The sequence below is a fragment of the Tympanuchus pallidicinctus genome, unplaced genomic scaffold (assembly GCF_026119805.1).
Source record: "Tympanuchus pallidicinctus isolate F22 unplaced genomic scaffold, pur_lepc_1.0 scaffold17, whole genome shotgun sequence".
Classification (NCBI taxonomy): Eukaryota; Metazoa; Chordata; class Aves; order Galliformes; family Phasianidae; genus Tympanuchus; species Tympanuchus pallidicinctus.
In genome coordinates, this window is record NW_026294690.1 from 16975889 (window position 1) to 16994581 (window position 18693).

Genomic DNA, 18693 nt, shown 5'->3' on the forward strand with positions numbered 1-18693 from the left:
CTTCAGTTTGTCTCTCAGTGCTTTTCCCAGGAACATGTAAAACACCAGGCTAAATGCACTCCATTCTCTATCTGGTATAAATTCTCATCCTCAGTACAGTTGTAATTGTACAAAGTCATTACAGCTGTTAGCATTAGGACAGAAACAAAGAGTGTGCTAACAGGCGTCTGAGTAAACCTGCAGCAGTCCTGCTTGCACCAGAGTGCTGAGAGTCAGGTGCTAAACTTCGGTATGCAGCTTAACTCAAATTCGGATTTTATATTTGCTTTCCACGTCTCTGCTGCATATTCTGAACAGATAAGTAGGAGGGACTGACCCAGCCTCTGTTCTGAAATTTCTTTCAGCCAGCCTAATTTGTCACTGGTATTTCAGCCTAATCTCAAGTGCAGTTAGGTCATTAAACTTTGAGTCACCCCGGGGATTAAATAGAGACTGGTTCCTTATACAGATGACTCTGGAAACAGATAATCTTTCATTTCCATGGTTTATACACTGCCACAGCACTGTGATTCTGGTTTTTGAATGCTGTACATCAGTCAAGATACAGCCTTGGCAGGAAATAATACTTTAGCAATGAAGTCTTTCCCGCTACTGTTTTGGGAGCTTTATATATCGATGTGGGCTTTTAGAAGATGTTTCCATAACTGAAGTCAGGTGTGCAGTTTGTCATCTTCCCTGTGGCTATTTCACACCTTGATTGCCTGTGTTGTGAGTGTCCTCCCACTGGTACTTGAGCAAGCCTTTCTCAGAGCCATTAAATAACATTCTCCCCTGCGTTATGGATATGTGAGATGTAGCACTAGAGCCACTCTGGATTCTCTGGCCTCTCTCATTATGTCTGTATGTGGGGAATTGCATGTAGGACTGACGTGACAGTTTCAGTGCTATTGCTGCAAAGAGATCAATTGGTTGTAAATTTTACAGTGTCCATGTGCTGCTTTGGTAACTCCATTCTGTGTCACTTTTGTGACACAGTTAATCTTCTGCAGTACTTTCTAGCTTAATTTGATGGTGATAGTTTCTGAGATCAGCCACAAATCAGTAGTGATTGATTCTGGAATATCCAGCAATTAAAACAGAGCAGCACAGCAGAAAAGAAAGCCAGACATTTCTTCCATGTATGTACTGAAAACTGATGTGCAAGAGCCAAAGCCTAAAGTGATATTAGCTTCTGAGCCTTAATAAATCTCCTTTCAGAAGCAATCATTTTTCTAGTCTTTGAGACCGATGGGGCACCAGCAAGTAAATATATTTGTCAGGAGATTTGACTCAGGAATTTGTTATGAAAATTGAATTTTCCTCTCTCATAAAACTTGAAGGGTTAAAAGCCAGTTATGCATTGAAGGAACAAAAAAGTTTTGAACAAAGTGAAATGAAACAGTGTAGAAAACCCAAGGAGCCTCAAACACCTCATTGTTCAAATAGGTTTTAAAGTTATACAAGACATTGGGGTTCACAGCACTGCTTCCCTCAGTAGGGACCAAAGTGGGCATTTGGGCCTGTGCTGAAAGGAATGCCTGCACTGCCAGCTATTGACTCCAAGATGGTGATTTTTCACTGTCTCCTGGTGGGAATTGATATCTTTTTGTATAATTAGGTAATTATTGGCTACAGAAGCTGACTGGAAAGGCCAGTGATTATGGCACCCAACTGGGGTATTGGAGACCCAGATTTTATTGTTGTGCCAAATGAGGCAGAAAATGGGTTTGAACAAAAGTTTCCCGTGCCTTAGATGAGCAGTCCCTCTATTGGTCTATTTGTTGACCTGATTTTGTTGACTTAGTCAGAAATCCCTTCTCCTTCACCCAATCCAGCACTCCTAGCTTTATTGAGTGATGTGCTCTTGGGAAAAGTAAGCAAACTTTAAGTCAACAAATTGGCTTTTTCCCACTGGGAAATGTTTTCCCTCTCCAGGAGTCAAGAGATGCACTTTTCAGGGCTTGAAGAGTATTGACTATTGAATGTATTGGATTTAACATACAGTTCTTTCCCTTACTTGAAATGCCATCTACAGAGTGGGTGATGCTCATCAGATCCATGTTGTTTTCCCTAATAATTTCTATTTGTATTAATAACACTTTTGAATATTAAAACAAAACAAAACAAAACAAAAACAACCTATGACCAATTTGCACTCAGGCAATCAGCATTGAATTGATTGCTTCATTTTGTGTTCACTAATGCTACAATGAAAAAAGCTCCCCAGTCCTGGCCCTGTTTTTCTTCTCAACCTCCTTTTCAGTTTGACTTCTGCTGTGTGACACTGCAGCTGCCTTGCAGTGCTCCTGGACTACTGACATATTAAATTGTTTATTTGCTCCCAGAGTGCCCTCTCATGCCTTGAACACCAGGATGGCAGTAGTTCTGTGCCGATCTGGCCCTGCACAGCCAGGATGCTTTCATTCTGTAGCTGTTTAATTGCTGATAATTTTAATGTTTAATGAAGTTGCCTGAACTGAAACTTTCATGAGTTTGAACTTGCCTGAAATCAGAGGAGTGTCCGCCCTGAAACTGCCTTAGTTAAATTCGTTTAAGGAGTGGTTGCATTTTGCAGACTAATTTCTTCACAGTAATCTCTGAGCTGCTTTGGGGGGGGTTCCAGCCCAGCTCGACTTCCTTTCTACTTGGATGTGCTCCAGTTGCATTTGGAGCTGCTGATACAGTCCAGGTTGATGATCTTTGCCAGGTGTCGTTCAGGCTTTAAACAGTCTGCTGACTCCCTTGGCGATTAATCCAAGTTCTTGATCCATTAATTATTTAACCTATAGTTAAGCCCAAGTAATGCTTTCCTTTTGGACCTCCAATGTATTTCCTTGTGCCAAGCCCGTCTCTGCATCCTGAAGGACAAGCTTGCTGAGAACCCTGCAGATCTGCACAGCAGAGGTTTTACACCTGAGGGCATGTGAAGGCAATACTGTCTTTACATAAGGCTTCTCCTTCATCTCATTCCGGAGATGGATAAGAGTCGGGATGGCTGCAAGCACAAGGCAGAACAGCTGTCTGATATCTGTCCTCACCTGCACTGACTTGCATGGCTTCTTGGGAACTGCTGTTCAGCCAAAGACTTCCCAGAAGAGCCTGTGCTCTCAGACTGATTTTTGATCTTCAGAGATCTGCCAGAACCCTGTCCTCTGTGCTCATTTTAGGATCCCCTTTCAGTTATCTGTCTCTATGTGCAGTCTGGCAGGGACTAGTCAAATAAATGACAGCGTTTGAAAATAAGTACAGTAAAATAATTCTTCAGCAGAGCTCATGGGCAGCATGGACAAATCACTTAATGAATGAAAATCACACAAAATGTCTTGCTCTTTGTGAAGTGCTTTGTTACTCTTTATCACTTGGTAAACAACAGGAATGCCTAAAGGCCAGGAATGCAAATGATGATGTTAAGGTAAGTATTTTATTGGGAATTAAAAGGAAAATTTCCAAGGGTAACAGTAAAAGAGGAGCTTCTTTGCTTTTGCACAGATGTACCAAAATTCCCTAAAGAAAAAATTGAGCCCCTTGACGTGGAGCATGGTGATTCTGTGATCTTGCACTGTAACCCCCCAAAAGGGATCCCACCTTTGCATATCTATTGGATGAATATTGGTAAGTAAACAACTTACACGTGCTTCATGTAAGGAAACACAGAACATTTGTTTTCATTTGTTTCCAAAGCAGTTTCATATCTGTTTTATAACTGATGGGAGTGGTAATTCTGCAGGTATCTGGGGAAAAGATCTGGATATTGATAAGTAAATAAAAAATTGAAAAATGTGCAATAGAGATGTCTTTACTTAGAAAAAGCAAATTGTAGAGTACATTGACAGCATGTTTTATTAACTTTTACATAGCAGAGCTTAAATATCAGTGAGTACATCTACCAGTTAGGAAGACTGCTGCATTTAAGGTAGAGAAAATAAAATGTACCAATATATTATGTCTATTATTACTGTTTTATTCTCATGAATCAACCATTAGTTTATGCTGATACTAAGAAAAACAACTTCAGTTCAGGTATGCATAATTGTTTCTTAGTTTTGACATGATTTTCATTGTTGTATTCTTCAGTGTTTCTTCAGCATTTATATTCTGTAGGGTTTTCTGGCTACTAAGAAGCAAGATACCGATGTGACACAAAGGGTATCTTTTTGATGTTGACCAAGTTCTTGCAGAGACAGTGTGCCAGATTAAACCTCTGATCTTATGAGGCAGCCTCTGCACTCCTGACATACATGCTTTCCATAGGTCTGCATATGGCTGGATCAAGCATGAGACAGTATAGTCTCACCAGTCCATACTAATGCTGCCATGCTCTAATATGTAATTACAGAAGAGCAAAGTGGTCAGGAGATTGGCACATCTGCAAATAGTGACCTCCATATCAGCATTGCAAGCCTTTGTATTGGGGAAAGGTGTTGGACATTTTCTCTGGCTGAAAAGGAACTGTGCATGCAGTTCTGTATGCTGAGTATTGGTGAATAACCCGTGGGTTGTGCTGGACCTTCTGCCTCTTTCACATCAAAGTTGTGTTCTGTATCTGGAAGCAAACACATGACAGCAGAGCATTGGTAGTCATACTGGTGAAGCAGCTCAGTATCATTACCATATTGTAATTATTTTTTCTTGCTAGATTTGCAGCACATTCCTCAAGATGAAAGGGTCTCCATGAGCCTTAAGGGAGATCTCTACTTTGCAAACGTGGAAGAAAATGACAGCCGAAGTGATTATTGTTGCTTCGCAGCATTTCCAAAACTGAGGACAATTGTACAGAAAATGCCAATGACACTGAAGGTTTCCCGTTGTAAGTTTGTGGATGCATTCTTTCTTGCTTATTGTTGTTTTTCTTTTTTGACTCCCTAGACATCAGTGTGATCGCATCACATCAGCAGATGTGAGCCCCAAAGCCCCCAGATGCAGCTGTTGGGCCTCCATCGTACCTTGCCCTTCCTCCTGCTCTCCCTTCAGTGAAAGGTGATGAAGCAGGAGGGAAACCTGCTTCACTGGTGGTCCCTGATGGGACTTGCCTGGGTCTGGAGGACATGGAGGCTTCCACATCACTGCTCTGTTGGTTGGTCTGGGTGCAGCTCTGAGGCTGGGGAGGACAGCACCTGGGGGCTGGGCTGCAGGCTCAGCCCTGCTGGTGGCTTGGCCCTGGAAGCCTCTGTGCCTTTGCTTTCATGAAAAACGAGACACAACTGTCCCTCCCCTCTTCTCTAGGGAGAAATGGGCTGCTCAGCAGCAAGAACTATAGGTCTGATTTTCAACCTCTGCAACAGTGACTGCTGCGATGGTCCAGAGCGACAGCACGTGCTGCCCGTGCATTGCAGGCTAGAAGCAGAATGCTCCCTCTTTAGGCTGCCACAGGGACACATGGGGCATTAACATTTTCCTTGTGAAATGTGCAGGGAGCAGCGTCAGAGTGTTTTGCAAAACACTAGAAGGTTTTCAGGGCATGCTGTGAGCTCTGTTAAAAGACTAAGGCCCTGCAGAAGCTGGTGGAGATGAGGCAGCTTACAGCAGCTGCAGAGCCATCCTGTTTTGCTTGAATCTCTTTTGGCTGTAATGAATTCAGTTAAGGTTTGCAGCAAGAGCTGAAGCTGCCTGTGCCCTTAATATCAGTCTTCTGTTTCGTTAATGCTTCTGACCTTTTGGGTTTATGTGGTCCAGAAAGCCAAGGAGATTTTTCTTTGTGAATGAAAGCCCAATATTAAATATATGATTTTGAGAGTTTCTTGTTAGGATTTAAAAAAAAAAAAAGATAAATGATTAATACTGGGTTTGTGTATCTTAATACTTGTTTAATCTGTATCTTGGGATAATAATTGTGAGATAAATAGCAAAATGCCACATTGCCCTCCATAGCATTTATAATGTGTCCAGCCCCACAGTCGTGCACATGCAGATTAGAGAAAATGGGGCAAGTGTTTGATTCTGGGTCTCTGAAAGAAAGGCTTTGGTGTGCATGCATGCTGCTGGAGACCTGAGACTGAGTGCAAGTGTAGATGTGAGGTGTGCATTCACATGGTTTTGTACCTTCAGCTGGAGGTTGCCTACTATTCTCTCTGCCAAGTTGGTTATATCGCCATGAAGTATTTTGCAGAATATTGCATATATGTAAATGATTTTCTTTATTTTCAGAAATTCATTGTTCATCTGTTGATTTATGTCATCTTTTGTTTCTTTTTTTCTTCCATGCCAGAAATTTACTGGGGGGGGGAGACATTGTTTCGTTTTGGTTGATTTGTTGTTTCTTTTCATTTTATGTCAACTATGCACGTTTGTATTTGGTTGTCACTTTTATTTATTTCAGTTAAGCATGCTAATGACTCAGGCTCACCTAATGCTGCAGTTACTAAGGGTGAGTTGAATGCATCTGTTATTTAGCCCTTACGCTGAGAACCTACCAGCTGAAATGAAATGTGAGCTGCTGCTTGGGAAGATGAAAAGAAAAAATCACAAAAGCCTTTTTATTGCAATGGGATGGATTTAAGTGGTCCGTGGAGTACAATTTGCTCATCTTGTACTTTTTGACAGAAATCTGAAGGGTTTTTAACAAAGAGGTAGTTTTCTTATTCAAGAAAGGAATATTCACATCTCAGAACGTAATGTAAGTGAGGAGTCAGGCAGTGTTATCAGTTCAGAGCAGGAGTCGGAGCATGGCACTCTGCATCTTCCTCTGGTGGTGAAGGAAACACTGGCACTAAGCTGCTGTGGTTTGAAACTCTGAATCCATGTCTAACAGGTCACCCTGAGGCTGCATTACTCCAGGGTGAGCTTAAGGTGTGGATTTGCAGAGCTTTAGCTGCTGTGTGTTAATTGTGCACGTCTGTAGCTATACACAGGGTGAACGTGAGATGGTTCACTTTGGCTGTGTGTTGTGCTGTTTGATATTCACCACAGGTAAGCACTCCAACAAAGCACTTCTCATCCTGAAGATTCACCTCTTCCCTTGTTTTGTGCTCACTTATTTGTGGAGTCATACCCCAAAAATGCTCAGAAATGTATGCAGACAATGTGGGTAGTTCAGAAGGCAGCTGGTGGCTATTCCTGCTGTTCTCTAACCTGCTAGTTTCTTTAGTTAAAGAAAAAAAAAAAAAACCAACCAAAAACAAGTCTCTTCATTTTCATATGTAGCTTTTGAAGCCAGTTTGTTTGGTTAAATTGCTTCTGAGAGCCTCTGTTTTTCAAGATGTCAAATCTGAAACTCCTGAAACACCTCATTCTGCTGAATGAGCACTGGAGCTTTAGAAAAGTGGATCTCCTTGAGTATTTCAAGGTGGAATAGCTCAAAGTACTGATAAATCCTCAGGACTTGTCCCAAGGAAGCTGTCAGTGTGAGCAGAACAGGCAAGGCTTGTGTGCAGTGCTTTGGTGGAGGGATGCATGCCTGCCTAGGGCAGCAGGAGGGCAGATGAAGAACATGTGAGCATGTCCAGAAGCAACAAAGTGTTTTGCTGCAGCTCTGAACACTTGTAACACAGGTTTGAAAAGATAAATAGCAGGGTGATGAAACAAATAAAAGATTTTTCAGAAAGATACATATGATATTTCACCAAATCATCCATAACTGACTATTTTTTAAGAACTAGGACCATTTGGGGACTTATTCATTACTGTACTAATTGTTATTATAGCAATAACTGAACAGCCATTTAACTCTATGCATGTTTCATCATGAAACCATTGTTTAGCAGGCTGGAATAAATGGTCCATTGAAATCAAATGCAGGCCAATCTTGTTTTATTATTTAAACAGTCTCCTTTACTAATTCTATCTCCATTACCGTAGATTTTGTAATTATAACAAGGGCATTTCTGGGGGATGTTCATGTCAGAAAGATGGGTTTCCATCTGAGTTTTAGAAAATGATGGAGAGTCAATGTAGAAGAAGGGTGCTAAGAAAGATGCTGCACACCAGAAGATCAGTAATTGAAAGATCAAGTGTATCAACAATTGGCCAACATATATGATAGAAAGGGGCCAGTGCTGGGAAAGCAAGTATGTGAAGCCATAGGAAATGGAGCTTCCCTAGTACTGCTGCCTCCTGTTACCACTGCCACGATTTTCTAACTGTAAGAAACTGATGTCAGAAGCCTTCAGACTAGAATAGTGTTTGTAATGTTATTGGAAGAAAAAGCAAAGATACTAAGATTTTGAATCTAACTTATATATATTTTCTATTTTAGCAAATTTTATTAAAGAAAGAAAACCCAAACTGCTGATCCCTCCTGAATCTGCTGGCAGCAGCTCATCAGTCACTGTTATCAAGGGAGGTGTCCTGCAACTCGAGTGTATTGCTGAAGGGCTGTGAGTAATGTGAAATAATACACAGATTTAATCACCTTATTCTGCTACAAATGTTTGTATATGTCTGTTTAATTTTAAATTGAGACTTATGCAGTGTTTTCCTAGAGGAAGTGTGCTCCTCGTAAAGCAGCACAGAGCTCTGGCAGCTCTAGTGATGGCTCTGGCTGTACTAAGCATGGCAGAATATCTCAGTGAGGATATGCTCATTGTAATAATACAGGGAGCAGTTCAAGCAGCTATTATGTGCTGGGAAATGAGATCAGAGCAATTTTATTTTGTATTGTAATTAACAGGACAAAATAAGGTAAATAAAGAAAGGAACAGTGCTCATTTAAGTGTGGTCCTCAAGATGAAGCTGTATCTCTGGACCTGGTTTCTGCAGCCATAGCTCAGGGCAGAAATAAGCTCCACTATGCCCTCAGTCCAGCTTTCTGATTTTACTGCCTGCTTGCAGATCCAGCAGTCTGCCCCAGTAAAGTTACCACCAGAGAAAAAACTGGTAGAGAGAAAATCTCTGTCATCGCTAAACTACAGTGAAAGCACAGTTGCTTCTGGTTTATTTGTGATAGGGCTTTTTATTAAATGGAGACCTAAACCATTGTGTTCTCACGGTCTTTTGTGGGGCTGCAGGTCTATGGATGCACACTACAGTTAGTAGACTGATAACCCATATTAAAAGCTCTGCAATTATCCCCCCCCTATAAAATTCTGAAAGGATATTTATCTGCCTGAACAAACATTTTTAGGGCATTTTGTTTTTCTATGTTGAAAAGGCATCGCTCTTTGATCACCATTTGAGTTGGCAAGATTATGCCTCTGCAGTTGGTTGCCATCTTTTGAGAGGTGGTGAATTACTTGTCTCGGTTGGATTTGCTCCAGCTATCTGCAGTGAGTTTTAGTTCCCTCTTGCAGCACTTTCTTGTTTAATTCGTTGCACATCAAACTAATTCTCAGGCCACAAATCCATAGCTATGAGTTTATAATGTTGTCAAGGTACTGAACAGGCAAATCATCTCAGAAATACACAAATAGGTATTTTCACGTGCAGGAACTAATAATACCATGTACAAAAGGAGAGGAGAAAAAAAAAAAAGGCACTATTTGGAAAAACGTGAAAAGAAGAAATGTTTTTGTTTCATCCAATAATTTCTAGGAAACTTTTTTATTTTTGAAACAAAAAGCCATTTTTTATTTTACTACTCAGTTTCAAAGGACAACAAAGTGTCTGCTCAAAAGGAGCTTTATTTCTCCAGTCATTAGTCTTTTTTTTTTTAATGGTGATGCTTCAAAAACACAGCGCTTAAGCAAAAATAAAATGTTCGTTGAATTCTCCACTTCCAGCAGAAAAATGATTTGCTTTATCTGTGCCTCTGCCAGTCCAGCCAACCAAATGCCCACAAATCAGGGAAGTGGACAAGACTGAACCAGATTTCAAGTAACTAAGATCAGAGGCAGCCAATTGCAAAATAAGGAAATAAGTACATTTCCAATCTGTCATTTCTGAAACCTTATAATCTGAGTAACATCAATGTCGGGAGGGCATTCCCTAGTGTGGCACTGAGGCAACATGGTGCCAGACTTTGGTAGACAAGCAAGGAAAGAACCCTTGCAGGAAACAGAACATTTGTACCGTTATGCTCGCTGCTCTTGGAAAGCCATAGGGTTTTTTGGTACCTGGGCCTTTGAGTAGCTTGTGCCTGGGCATTTTGCCACCGTGACAGATGGACACAAGTGTAAGCAGATATGACAAAGTGTATGGTGTCGGGGTCATGAATCCCAGCTGGGACTGTGCATACAGCAGTCTGTCCTGAATTTCTGTGTCATTGCCACTTGCTTTCTGAAAGTGTAAGGAACATTTTCAGCCATCTCCAATGTCTGGAAGTGTTCCTAATCCAGCAAGGCTGAATGAAGTCACTCCAGTGAAGTCTTTACCTCCTTGTTTGTCCTAGAATGCCCTTTTGGAGTCAGACAAGATGAGCTCCATTCCTTCTGACACAGTTCATGCCAATGTTTACAAGGAATGCAGCCTTGTGCCATGGCCTGGGCTTGGCTATGAAGGACTTATTCATAGGGGTCCTTCAAATCAAGGGACAGTGTTGACTAGAAGTAGTCTATAGTACAGCCTGTACTATTGCTTGGGGTTTTGAAAGAGCTCAAACAATTGAAAACTTCTTGCAGCTCATATGCATGAACTCCAGCAGCTATGCTAATATGAATCATTACAGCATCTTGGTATCCAACTCAAAATCTTTTTTTTTCTTCTTTACTACTAGCCCAACTCCTCATCTAAGCTGGGTCAAAGTTACTGAAAACTTGCCCAAGGACAAACCTGTAACAGATAAATTTGGGAAGGTACTGAAGATAGAGAACGTGTCTGCAGCTGATGAAGGAACCTACCAGTGCATGGCAAGCAACCCTGTGGGCAGAGCAAAACATGAATTCCATGTTCATGTAGAAGGTGAGGAGTACGTTTTACTGAGCTTTTTATTTTGAACATTGATAGGTGATCAGTGGGAAGTAAATTTTTCTAATATCACTTTTTAATAAACCATAAACTTAACCAGTGATATCAACTTTTGCTAGCAGGACCTGCCCTCTAGTTCTGGGAAAATTGCAGAAAGGAGCATTTGTTTTTGAATAGAATTAATGTGTGATTTTTTCCTAAACCATGAAGGCTTTACAAAGGAGTAAGCAAAAGCACAAATATATGCATAAATTATAGATCCAATACATTAAGATGCAAGTTAGTCAAGTGGAGGTATTGATAAAATGTCTTGTATTAATCTGACAGTCAGACTAGAGAATGTAATTATTCTACTTGATCTTAAAAATGTAAAAATGTCTATACTGGGCCAGATCATTTAGCTCAATTATCTTTTTTTTAGTTTACACCAAAGTTAAATGCATATGGTACCACTCCTCTCTTCGTTTACAAAATTGAATTCTCTCCTTACATGATAAATTCTCCCCTTTCACTTGGCACAGCCTTTTGTGTCATAGTCTTCTCTCCCTTCCTGGAAGTGAGGCAGAGGATACCAAAGCATGGCAAGTGTTCAGCTGCGATGGAGGGGAAGTGCTGACTCCTAGAAATCATTACAGATGGTTTGGAGCATCACTGCTCTAGCTGAATATTTTAACAATCTGGCTATGATTTTCTTGCCTGTAAAAATTGAATCCTTCAAAGAAAATTGCAGGAGCTGCAAAAACTAAAGTACCAGGGAAATAACATTTATTAAGCAGTCCAGATTATTGACCCTCTTTCTCCCCATCTCTAGAGGAAGGCAATCTTCTGGACAAATTGTGGTTTCTACTCATTAGCAAGCAAGTATTTTAAGAAAGAAAGAAATACACTCTAACCATTGCAATGTAAAGAACGCTTTTGCAATTCCTGTTGAGTTCATTTTTCATTTGTATAACTAACTTTAGCTGGTGTCACTAACAGAAATTCTGCCTATTAGGACCTCACATGCAGAGTATCATGAGCACAAATAGCATTTTTTCCTGTAATTTCAAAACAGAAAATGTCATTAACATTCATCAGAGATGGGCATGTTCATCATTCTTGCTGCAACTCGCATGTGCACACTCAAGGGCAAATCTTGAGTTGGGGGAAGTGAGCATTATTAATTTCAGTTGGTTTCAGGGAGGTTTTGCTGATGTAGGGCATCCTCGTGCCTGACAGGCAGTTCTCAAGGGATGTATGCAAGGAAAAGAAAATTAAATATGGAAGAAAAATTATCTCAGTTATTAACTGCCAACTATGCTCAATCTGATGCTGGTGTATAAATCAAGACTTCGCTATCATTCCTGCACTATGTCACTTCCTCTGCTCTTCTTTCTGATATTTTAGGCTCTCAAACCAACACATCAGATTTCTGAATAGCAGTTTGAAGTGATGATATTTTCGTGCAGCCCACTTTCTAATCCTACAGTACTCCAAGGGCAACGATTCAGGCAACTATTACCAATCATATGAAAATGTTCAGCCAGCAAATTTGTTGACTACTTGAGTATTTTAATCTCTTTGCAAGGAAAGATGTAGCCTAGAACATTGGAAGAGGCACAAAAAGCCTGTTGTTATAGAGAGAACAAACAATTAAAAAAATGGAAACAAGCTCTCAAATTGTTTTAACTGAGAATGTTTGTTTATTCAATTATTGCTTATATGCTAGGCTTGGGGGACTATATAACCTCAAACTCTTGCCACTATCACAGTGCCTTGATCTTGACTGAGACTTCAAGGCTGTCTTTAATAGAAATAATCATTACAATGTAATGATTAATTATCGTAATGAGAGAATAGCTAAGGGCCTTTGCAGCTATATCTTGTAATACTTTCATTATTGAGCTAGAGAAAAATACAATAGGTGAAACCAGCAGATAGATTGCTGCTTGGTTTAATGAGACTCAAGCTGTAGTTCTCCCTGTTTCATGGGGAAGCTGTTTCAGCTGGGATGCAGACCCCAAAGTGATAACTGCACATGAATCTGAAGATGACAATCCTAGAGTGAGATGGATTGCCAGACCTTGGGTAGATGCAAGGAGAATTTGAAGTGATCTTGACAAATTGGGAAAGTGGTCGGGAATAAAAAGAATGGGCTTCACTAAGCACAAGTGCAAAGCAGTTCTCATCAGGCAGCACTAATTGGCTTCCTAAACACAGGATGGAAGATGTCTGCTGAGACTGGTCTCGAAGATATACTGGATCACAATCTGAACTCTGGTCAGAAATACAGCCCTTGCAGAAAAAGAAGAAAAAAAAACCACCCCATGTGTTGTAGGTGTATTGCACAAGAATGGGCTTGATTACCATTTTAGATCCTTTCTGTTTTCAGACCTATCGTTATATTCATATAAAAAGTATAAATCTGTTGATTAGATAGGCCAGATTTATAACTCTTACCTGCAAGGATATATTGTGCAGTGAAACATTTGCCATGCTATTTTACTTGTGCAGATTAACAATTTGATTGTCCAACCACTGGTTGTTGCTGTTGTTAAAGTGTAAGTGTGTATTTTGTTATTATTACCTTTTATGTACTTATAAGTGGTATAGCACATCAGCCACAAAGAAGAGAAGTTCTTCAACCTTTCTGTGAAATTGTATTTCATACTTGACAAAATCTCATTGACTGAAACTTCACAGTTGCATCACTTCCTTGGGGCAACCACAGCAATTGCTGTGCTGAGAAAGGAAAGCAGCAGTGGAATATTATCTGCAGTTGACTTTCAAAAGGGAATGGACAGATGAAAATAGGAAGTGTGCTTTGTATGCTTTGTATGTAGGCTGTGCCTGGTGTCTGACCTCCTCCAAAACAGTGAAGCATCCTGTCTCAAATACTCTGTGGTGGACACAGTAAGGGGAAAAAATCATCAGGAGCATTACCTCCTTTTACCTCCATGCATTTGAACTGTATTTTTTTTCTGATGAAAACGTAAAGAGAAGAGAGAAAGAGATTGGCAAAACCAAAACGTTCTGCTGCATGCTTTTTTTTTCTTTTTTTTCCTGGAGTCAAATATAAGGAAGCATAACAAATGTGGTTGTGTGTGCTGTGCTGCAGGAGGGCAACCAGCATTACAGAAAGAAGAAATCTGTACTGTGAACGAAATTTGTGTAAGCTTTGGTGTGTTAAATTTTACTTTGTTTTTTAGCTGTTGCTGAACAGCACCTCTTCATGGGTGCTATGAAGTGGAAATGGCAGAGCTTGTGTCCTGTTTAGCATAGATCAGGGGTATTTTTTTAATGTCTCTGTGTGAATATGAGCAATGACACTGTTTTAGTATATCACATTGATAGCATCTGGAGATGTATTACCAGACAGCAACACTGTTAATCTTCATTTTATGAGAATTAACTAATGAATCCTCATGCTTCCCACACATTAGCTCATCTTTTTCTAATAGGGAAGGAGGGATGGAGGAGTCCAGCGATCAGCTCAGGGCCAGCAGAAGAGAGGTAGCATCAGGTCTGGAATTAAAACTTGGAACTTTGCTGCTTCTCAGGGAGAGATAATGACAAATGTGAGGCTGTATTTTGGATCAAGGCCATGCTCTGCAGTGTAGGCAGGCTCAACGCGTTTGGTTTGTGGGTAGCAGAAAGCTTTCATCAGATTAATGCATTTATTTTTCTCTCAGTTCCCTTCCCTCCCTTATGGTTGTTCCTTTTTCTAATGAGATCTGGATATCTGATGTTCAGAGGTGGTTCTACAAAGGACAGAGCTGTCCTGGTTTAACTGGCAGTGCTGGGGAGAGAGGCCATAGGGAATGCAGCAGCCAACTGCCGCTCCTCTACCTCCACCCTGTGGGCAACTTGCTCCTTAGAGTGGTGGTCCTCCCATTCCATGCCTCAGTATGCTTTAACATGCTATGTGTGAGCATCTGAGCTGAATACACAATGGAAAACTAGGCTGTTGAATGAATAGCACAGTGCATCTACCCAGCACACAGAAATGAGCAGATGGAGGTGGTCAACACTGTTCCTGCATCACCATGCTTTGCCCTCCTGGGCGAGCTGATGCAAACCCCTTGCTCATATCTAGTAAGTCTCTCAGCTGAATGGCTGTTTGCATTGTGTTCTGACTTGCAGAAATAGTCTCATGTCATTTCAAAGGCAGCAATCTCCTGTCTGAGGATCCTTGTGAAAATACTGACACAATTAAGTTTACCTCTCTCCCAGCCTCTCACCTTCCATCTCCTCAGTGTTCGTTTTCCACTTGGGTAGACACTGCCCATTGCTTTCACACTTTCCCCAACGTTTGCATTTTACAGAGCCGAAGGACAGAAATTGATATGTGTTAATGCTAATTTTTACTTTTTCTAATGTCAATTTGCAAGAAATACACTGCAGCTGCACAATAGGCTGCCAGGAGCTGTGGAAACTGCTGACTGCATTTGCCATCTCCTGGAGAACCACAGTAATAACAGAGTTATACTGTTCTGACTGTGATGCCTGCTACATGCCATGTCCCTCTTGCAGAGCCTCCTCGGTGGATTAAGGAGCCCAGAGGTGGTGTTTACAGCTTAGGAGAGAATCTTTTGCTGCTTTGTGAGGCCATTGGCAACCCAGAGCCAACCATTCAGTGGAAACTTAACGGGATGCCCATTGATAGTAAGTAAAGGTCCAACATCATCCTGTTGGGAGTGGGTGAGATGCACATGTATCACGCTCAGGGAATGCACAAACTCCAGTGCACCAAATGACAACTTGTCTGATGTTTATTTAGGTGTAACTTCAGATATATTTAATTAATACTTTAAATATTTAAGCTATTTAAATGTGGTTTTGAATAAAGTAGGGGCGGTACCCATGAGTCCCTCACCCAGTGCTGCTCCCATCTGTTGAGTAACACTCATGCTCATTGACTTCTGTTCTTTTTTTCGTATTTCTTAATAAGCACCATCTTCTGACATGGTCTGGGTCTTTGCAGGTAGGACCTTCAGAGGGCGAGTCTCTGATGGGGAGCTCAGCCTTACCAACCTTCAGCTTCAGGACACTGCTGTGTACCATTGTGAGGCCAGTAATAAGCATGGTACCCTCCTTGCTAGTGCCAACGTGAATGTCCTCAGTGAGTAGTCTTCCACCTCTTTTGTGTTTACAGGAAAGATGTAACTGAGGTGTCCCACTTTGATAACTCTTAGATCTTCGGAATAGCTTTGGGTTTGTAATCATGTCACTGTTCTGCTGCATTGAGCCAGATTTTAAGAAATATGTTGTCCAAACTCACACAACAAGCCTTTTGATGAGCAATACTTAGATTGAGTGTTGATATTTTTAACAACGTGGTGGTTGTTTTGGGCTCAAAACCTTTAGAATTCAGATGTATTAAGACCACTGGGGACTGGATTGTGGCCACAGTTGTGTTTTTTGAATTATTAAAGGTATTATGGATTGTCAATCTTTAATTTCAGTTGTGATGCTTAGCCTGTTGTTTGAAGAAACATTGTGATGGGAAGTTATCTGATAAGATAGGTCTCACAGGGAAGCAGAACTGAGCGTGTTCTCTATCCTGAAGCCAAGATTTAGTGATCTGAAACATCCAGCAATCAACCACTGTTACCACTGAGGCTTATGAGAGCTCAGTTGACCTCTCTATGGTGGGAAAAGGGTATGATACAGGGCCCATATTTATAGGCCAGTTCTGAATTGTAGTGCTGTTTGTTTTGCATCTTGTTCTGCAGATATTGCTCCCTTAATCCTGACTTCAGATGGTGAAAACTATGCTGCAGTTGTTGGTTACAGTGCCTTCCTGCACTGTGAAATTTTTGCCTCACCTGCAGCAGATATTAGATGGTAAGCTATTGAGAATGACTTTTTCACATGAAATAATTTTATCTAGGCTTCCCAAACACTGAAAAATTAGCTGGTTTTGAGAAGATAAATTAGCAATTTATAGCAAGACTGTGTTTAATATCTGTGTGCTTTGTCTAAGTGTACTCTCAAGATCCCTGATACATGTATATTTTTAATTAATTTTTAAATAAATGAAAGGTTGATAAAAGTCCTTGATGCTTGTGTAAGAGCTGCTGGGATATTTATTAAACAGAACCAAGCTGTCTGTAGCCAAATCATCAGCCCTAGTTTAATGTTGGCACCTTTTGAAGTTTGGACACGTTGCTGAGTTGGAAAGGCAATAATTTAAAGAGTACATCTACCCGAAAGTGGTTCCATATGGTTGGAAATCACTGGATTGACATAGCAGTTGACAGTTGCAATAAAATTACATATGACAGTTATGGATTAGAGGCTCGGTTAGAGTAGTTTAAAGGTCTTGCTAGAGACTGTCAGTATGTTGTACATTTGCAGGAAGCTTATGTCCCTTTATGATTTGCCTGACTGTGAGTAGACTGACATGCTGACTCTAAACTCACCTGTCCCCTAGCCATAAAATAGTGGTTCCTGCAATCCCTGAAATGAGCCATAACTGTTGTTATTCTCTTTAGGACTAAGGATGATAGCATAGAGCCACTCTCAGCGCTACGCTATGAATTAAATAAAAATGGCACCCTAGAAATCAAAGAAACAAAGAAGGAAGATGCGGGATCATACGCTTGTTGGGTAGCAAATTCTGTTGGAAAAAGAGCAATCACAGCAAATCTGGATATAAGAGGTAATACCTCATTTACCTTCCAAGCTTAATGAATGTCTACAATGGACATCATGTGCATTGCAGTAGGATGAGTGAGGGGGCTTTGATTGTAAGGTTCTGTTTTAAAGTACTTCATTGGTTGGTTGGGCATGTTCCCTAAGGGTCATGATGAGAATGGATATTTTCTGTTGAGGACACAGATTCAGGATGGTGAGTTGTATACGAAGTTATTTAGGAATTAGGCCTTGCCAATAGAAAGAATTTAAATGCTCAGTTAGCAAAGTCCTCAAATGCACTCTGAGATTCACATTTGCTGTAAGTCAGTCAAGAAAGAAGAAAGTCTTTTTGTGTTCTACTTCAGGCCAGTCTCTTTGCTTTGTAAGTTTTACAGTTATAATAAACATGAAATTGTACAATGAAATTCTCACAAAGCAATATTTCACTGTAAAGAGAAGTGCTTTCTTCCTACTTACTCATCTGTTTCTGCATTCAGATTAGAGGCAATTAAAAGAACAAACTTGATTGCAGTATTTTTTCTCACTTGACTTTAATAGGCTTGTAATTTTTCTTGGTTCACTGCCAAAGCTATTGCTATTTCAATGGCAATTGGACATAAAAATCATATTCCAGCTTTTTTTTTTTTTTTTTTTTGAGTGTGTATGTTTGTTTTTTTCTAGAACACTGTGGTTTGGACTAAGCTAAAAAAGAATTTTTCAAGATAGAAAATTATATCCTGTCATATCTCCATTTCAAAACCAGCCTCTTCTGCTTGAAGTGTTTGTATATAGATAGATAGATAAAGACATGATCATTGCTCCTGAAGTTGATTCCTATATATGAGGTGCTCGGTGAAAATTGGATGTAATAATCTCTCTTTCCTAATCGAAGTGTTTTCTGTGATCAACCAGATGCTACGAAAATTGTCATTACTCCAAAGAACCCCCAAGTGTTGAAATCGCATTCAATTTTATTGAAATGTCAGTCTGAGTATGATTCACACTTGAAAAACAGCTTCAAATTATCCTGGAGGAAAGATGGATATGAGCTGTCAGTCAGCAGCATACAAGACAGCAGGTAAGCAGAGAAGAACAAGAGTTTTCTTGAGCTCAGCTGAAATAATGCTGTATGGTGCTGGAGCAATAGTATTAATAAACATGAAACTTAGTAGCTTGAAATGCAAATTTCTGTCTGTGAGAATTCTTCACTTGACATGTGAATAGATCTGCATTTTTATATACATGTAAATACACATTTATATCCGTGCATTGCCATGACTGGCATAATATTTTGTTTTGAGAATTACACCTGACAGAATT

At 40.3% G+C, this 18693-nt stretch overlaps 2 protein-coding genes across 10 annotated transcripts in view; one reads left to right on the forward strand and one right to left on the reverse strand.

Annotated features, from left to right (window-relative positions):
* The window catches only part of SHQ1 (SHQ1, H/ACA ribonucleoprotein assembly factor), a 1172872-nt gene that overhangs the window by 807381 nt on the left and 346798 nt on the right, over window positions 1–18693 (reverse strand). The gene's annotated exons all lie outside the window — the stretch shown is intronic.
* Window positions 1–18693, forward strand: part of CHL1 (cell adhesion molecule L1 like) — a 108700-nt gene that overhangs the window by 65713 nt on the left and 24294 nt on the right. For 8 of the 9 annotated variants that reach the window (XM_052679006.1, XM_052679004.1, XM_052679002.1 and 5 more), the window contains 10 exons: window positions 3469–3591; window positions 4616–4786; window positions 6296–6343; window positions 8171–8291; window positions 10565–10749; window positions 15268–15399; window positions 15719–15856; window positions 16470–16581; window positions 17232–17398; window positions 18286–18451. In XM_052679006.1, coding sequence (XP_052534966.1) covers window positions 3469–3591; window positions 4616–4786; window positions 6296–6343; window positions 8171–8291; window positions 10565–10749; window positions 15268–15399; window positions 15719–15856; window positions 16470–16581; window positions 17232–17398; window positions 18286–18451 — 1363 coding nt within the window. The remainder of the gene's footprint in view (window positions 1–3468; window positions 3592–4615; window positions 4787–6295; window positions 6344–8170; window positions 8292–10564; window positions 10750–15267; window positions 15400–15718; window positions 15857–16469; window positions 16582–17231; window positions 17399–18285; window positions 18452–18693) is intronic. The other variant, XM_052679008.1, reaches the window with a different exon arrangement.